The sequence below is a fragment of the Gymnoscopelus braueri genome (genome assembly GCF_963280865.1).
Source record: "Gymnoscopelus braueri genome assembly, chromosome: 4".
NCBI classification, from domain to species: domain Eukaryota; kingdom Metazoa; phylum Chordata; class Actinopteri; order Myctophiformes; family Myctophidae; genus Gymnoscopelus; species Gymnoscopelus braueri.
This window is the reverse complement of record NC_137605.1, coordinates 22,976,166-22,981,023: the sequence shown is the minus strand read 5'-3', so window position 1 is coordinate 22,981,023 and position 4,858 is coordinate 22,976,166. Positions and strand designations below refer to the sequence as shown.

The following is a 4,858-nucleotide window of genomic DNA, read 5'->3' as shown; positions in this document are numbered from 1 at the left end:
CTCCCCCTCCGCCCCATGGGTGTGTTTTTTTGTTTTGTTTTGTTTTTACCCAGGGTAGTAGCTGAGCACAAGTGCTCATTTTCAGCAACGCCCTGCACATAGAAACACACAGACAGACAGACCACAGTGTATGGGGCGGACGCATGCTGCCCCGGACCCCACTTTGAGAACCGCTGTCCTGGGGCAGGCGCCCACGTCACACAGATACAGGAAATCAATCAAAGTTTGGGGGTCTTGTTCCCATTATATTTAGTGCCTCATCTCATCTGCACTTGGGGCTCAGCTTGGCCAAGGCAGGTCAGACAGCAGAGACAGAACAGCGCCTGAGACAGGTGACCTTTGTACACATACTGTACACACAACACATGTACACGTACACCCACACACCCAATCTACTTGTTTATCTTGTTCTGGTGGTACACGTTTTGTTTCTGAGTGTGCCTCTGGCCCTCCCTTGCCCTGCTCCTATTTCCCCTCAGCCAATCTCCTCTTCCCTCTCCCTGGCCTGAGGCCAAGAGTCTGATTGCCCTGAGTGCCATCACCTACTGTATGAGCCTGGTTGGGTGGGGAGCTCCTGAGACTATGTGCTGTCCTAGTGTTAATAGAGTGTTTGTGTATCGTCTTTAATCTGTATCATTCATTCATAGTAAAGTCAAGTTAACGTGATCCTCATCTCCTGAGTTTGCATGCATTCAGCTCTTCAGCTTCTTTTAATTTCAATTACTGTGCCCCTCCCCGAACACTTTGCTAGGGTTGAATGGCTCAGGGTTGAGGACAGAGTACGGCAACTTGCTATGGGCCTGGTCTACAAGATTCGACGCAACATTGGGATCCCCCTGTATTTGTCAAAATACTTCCAAAACGTAAATGAAGTCCACAATCATAACACCAGAGGCAACCCAGATTTGGCACAAAGGGAATGAACTCTTTCTCATGCAATTCAACAAAAATGTGGAATGCCGTCCCCAAAGGACTAAAGGAGTGTAAAACCCTACTCACTTTCAAAACTGCCCTAAAGAATCACCTTCAGGAGGCTGCAATTCCAAATTGGCCCCTGTCAAAGTCTTAACCTACCCCCCCCCCCATCCCCTCCTCCTAAAACTGTCTATTGTACATATTTCTTGTTTTTCATACCAGAAACCTGTAAGCTGATTGTATGATGTTCTGCATAGTAGTGTATATTTGTATGTCTTCTTAAATGTCATCATGATTTGAGTGCACGGGGATCTCATTTTAAATAAGCCAAGTGCTTTTATGAGCGATCCAGTTTGGAGGACCTTGTATTGTGAATTGTACTTCCATGTACTTTTACCATGTCTTTCTACATAAAGTATTCAATCAATCAATCAATGTGTTTTGCCATTGCCCGTTTTTTGATGTCGGTAACTGACACTCTAGAAAATCACATCAACTTCAAATTCAACTTCAGTTTATTGACACATCACAAGTTTACACAATTTTGTGAAAGTTTCCCCACAAACTGCAGTTTATTTTTAAATAAATAAGAGTAACAGTTTGAGTAAAAATTTCAAATATAAAAACAACATGTTTACTTTGTTTAAGTTCATTTAACAGTGCAGCAATTTCTTTTTTTGGTCATACTCTAGAGTCTCTGCCATAGATGCTATGGTCATGCCAGTCTTTGCACACGCACAAATCCTGCTCTTATTTATTGTTTAGGGCGTATAATTACCTATGCTAATAAAAATAATCAGCAATGCCACTCCGATTCATGATCAAGTGTGGGATTCATCATTCAGCACAAGGGTAAGAGCAGATGTCGATGTTAAAAAACATTTGATGCATCTGGGAATTGACTTCTCTTAAAAGAAAATGAAGAGAATGTTGCTGCATGGGGCCTGTCATGTATTATATATACAGTACAGTGAGAATACAAAACATGGGAATCAAACAATGAAATTAAGCAAAATGTCATTATGAAACAGCCTTTTGATAACTTTAGGAACAACCAGCATGTTCCTAATATGTCCTCCTCAAAGTCTGTCTATAGCAGCAGCATTCTGTACAATTTGGAGCCTATATTGAGGTATACATGTTAAATACCATTGCAGTAGTCAAGGGCAAGGCACATAAAAGCATGTGTGAGGATTTTGAATATCGTCGCTGTCGGGTGGAAACCTTGTAGGCCTATGTCCAAAACCGTTCCTTTTTTAATGATTAAAAAAGGTATAAATAGTGAAAATAGCAGATCTACAAGCTTTAGTGTGACACTCTTGTATAATGAAGAATAGGCATTAATAAAAAAATGTAAAACATGGAGATACAAGGTTTCTGCCTGACAGCAATGATATACGCTTATGAGATGATAAACCTGTCTCAAACCAGGGGCGCAGCCATGGGTGGGCCTGGGTGAGAGCTGGCCCACCCAATCGATTTTGCAAAAAAAAAAAAATTGGAAAATAATAAAATAATTATAAAATAAATATATAATACATTTTTGGATACAAAATCGGTAAAATCAGGCAAAAATAAGAATTAAATAACATAACCCTAACCCAACCCTAACCCTAAAACCGAAATAAAGTAACCAAAAAACGCCCCAAAACGCCCAATAACCGCAAATTAGGCTGGGGACACATGCACGCTTGCATGCGCGTGCATGCGTGCCCAACCGCTCCTGCTCAGCCTATACTAGCGTTCTGGCTGCGCCACTGTCTCAAACCTATGTTAAGAGGAAGGTTTTGGGTAACAGAATTGATATTGATGGATAAAGGAAAAAGTGATGACTGAAAATGTGAATGTAAATGAGCAAGTTTAATTGGGGGACATTATTTGACCTCCAGTCTCTCTCTCTCTCTCTCTCTCACTCTCACTCTCACTCTCTCTCTCTCACACACACACACACACACACACACACACACACACACACACACACACACACACACACACACACACACACACACACACACACACACACACACACATACTATGGGGTGCCAATGTCGACAGTAATGAAAGTGTAAAGCCTGTCTTTCTCAGTCTGAACAACACGGTATTCAAGAGAGTTTAGTCCATCTCTGTCCATGGTATGTCTTATATTATTCAGCACTTTAATGTTATTCGGATTGGGTTCATTGTGCAAGTCTCTTTCATGTTTCATCATTGTGTATCTGGCAACCTGTTTATCGGGTCGAGAAAGAGTCATGCCTCTATAATATAAACGCTTATACATAGCATCATCCTCGCCACCCCATCCCCAGAAAGAATTGGAGAACCCGTTGACTTTAACGAACTGTGCTTTGGAAAAGGCTATGGCTCCACCAATGAGTTGGTTGTAACCCAGGTTGAAGTCGAACTTATCCACGGCCACGGCCAGGTGTCGCGGCTGGCCGTAGCACCTGTACAGGTTGTGGTCGTCCATGGGAATGATGTCCACGTCGTGGAAGATGAAGCAGTCATATTCATACTCCTTCAGCGCTTCTTGGAAGCCCGCGTTCATCAGCCTGATGGATTGATTGAATAGGCTACTTTATTAACAGTTTGCAAAAAAAGCACAGAAAAGTACAGTTCTATCCACAAGTCTCCTAGGGCATTATGGACATCACTTCCAGGCTGTCGATTTGATCCCTGATACCTGATCAAATCGACATAATGCCCTAGGAAACTTGTGAATACAAAAGGATGCTAAATAGGATTAAACCCAAGAAAGCACTATGGCTTGTTTTCCATTGGGGTCCATGTGTATTCAATTAATTGAAACATTTAATGACAGACAAATATACAATACTATGTAAAAACATCATATAAACCAGTGGTTCTCGACAGAAAATAAGAAAATCCTATACTTACACTACCCCAGATGAGTTTTAGTAGCTAAGGTCTCTACAGAGTTTTGATAGCACACTGACGAGGACACTGCCAAGGCAGCCTTTATAGTCCTTGAGCTGTGATGGGCCAGATCCCAGACACATAGCAAGGCACTTGATTGGGCTAGCCTGGTGAACTGCTCAACTGCTTTAAGCCTCCTGCTTCAAACACAAAGACTACAAATCCTACAAATACAACTAATACAAACTTAAATAGCAACCTGTTAGATAAGAAAATCCTATACGTACACTACCCCAGATGAGTTTTAGTAGCTCAGGTCTCTACAGAGTTTTGATAGCACACGCCCCACGCCCCCATTTAAGACCATAAAAGGCAACCGTAAACTGACGATACGTCACTACTCTTCAAAAGGGACAAAGCGGCGCGATGCACCGCATGACAAATTGTAGATCAGCGCAAGCGAGTCCCTCACACGATTAAACGTTTATAAAGTAAATAGCCGACTCTCACGTATAATGAAGAGAATAAGAAGTTTGTTTACAGTTTAACCTCATGAACAAAGGCTAATAAAACTTGGAATGGATATTATATTGTTACGTCCCCATCTAGGGGAAAAAGAGATGCAACATAAAGTGGGAGTGAAACCCGTTTTTATTTAGAACTTAATATATATTTACATGAACTTAAATAGACTTTAACGTGTGTGTGCGGGCGATGGCCTCCATAAGATGAAACTGAGAGAGGAACACACACGCGTTGCATGATGACCTAGATTTAAAATCGTCAGAGGCTTGATATGTTTGACATTTCAAATCCGTTTCAGTATGCAAATAACTCAACCTGTATTGTTATAAGGATGCATTCCAGAGAGTACTGCATTCATCCCTAGATATGTGCAGAAACCGGTTTATTAGTTTCACGGTACAGCAAAGTATGTTCGTATGTTATACGAACATGCGTGCAACAGCCACGTGAATGGCAACGTGCAGCACAGCACGTAAGTTACATTTCTCTCTCTCTCTCTCTCTCTCTCTCTCTCTCTCTCTCTCTCTCTCTCTCTCTCTCTCTA

At 41.7% G+C, this 4,858-nt stretch overlaps 1 protein-coding gene across 2 annotated transcripts in view; it reads right to left on the bottom strand.

Moving 5' to 3' along the window:
* Positions 1–1,412: 1,412 nt before the first annotated feature.
* Positions 1,413–4,858, bottom strand: part of LOC308084271 (beta-1,4-galactosyltransferase 1-like) — a 5,758-nt gene continuing 2,312 nt past the window's right edge. The window contains exons 3-4 of one of the 2 annotated variants that reach the window (XR_013933071.1): positions 1,914–3,464; positions 1,413–1,859 (exon numbers count right to left, since the gene is read on the bottom strand). Coding sequence is in view for 1 of the 2 variants with exons in the window: in XM_080426836.1 (XP_080282962.1) it covers positions 2,948–3,464 (517 nt within the window). In the remaining variant the exon portion in view is untranslated. Of the gene's footprint in view, positions 3,465–4,858 lie in introns of both variants that reach the window. The other variant, XM_080426836.1, reaches the window with a different exon arrangement.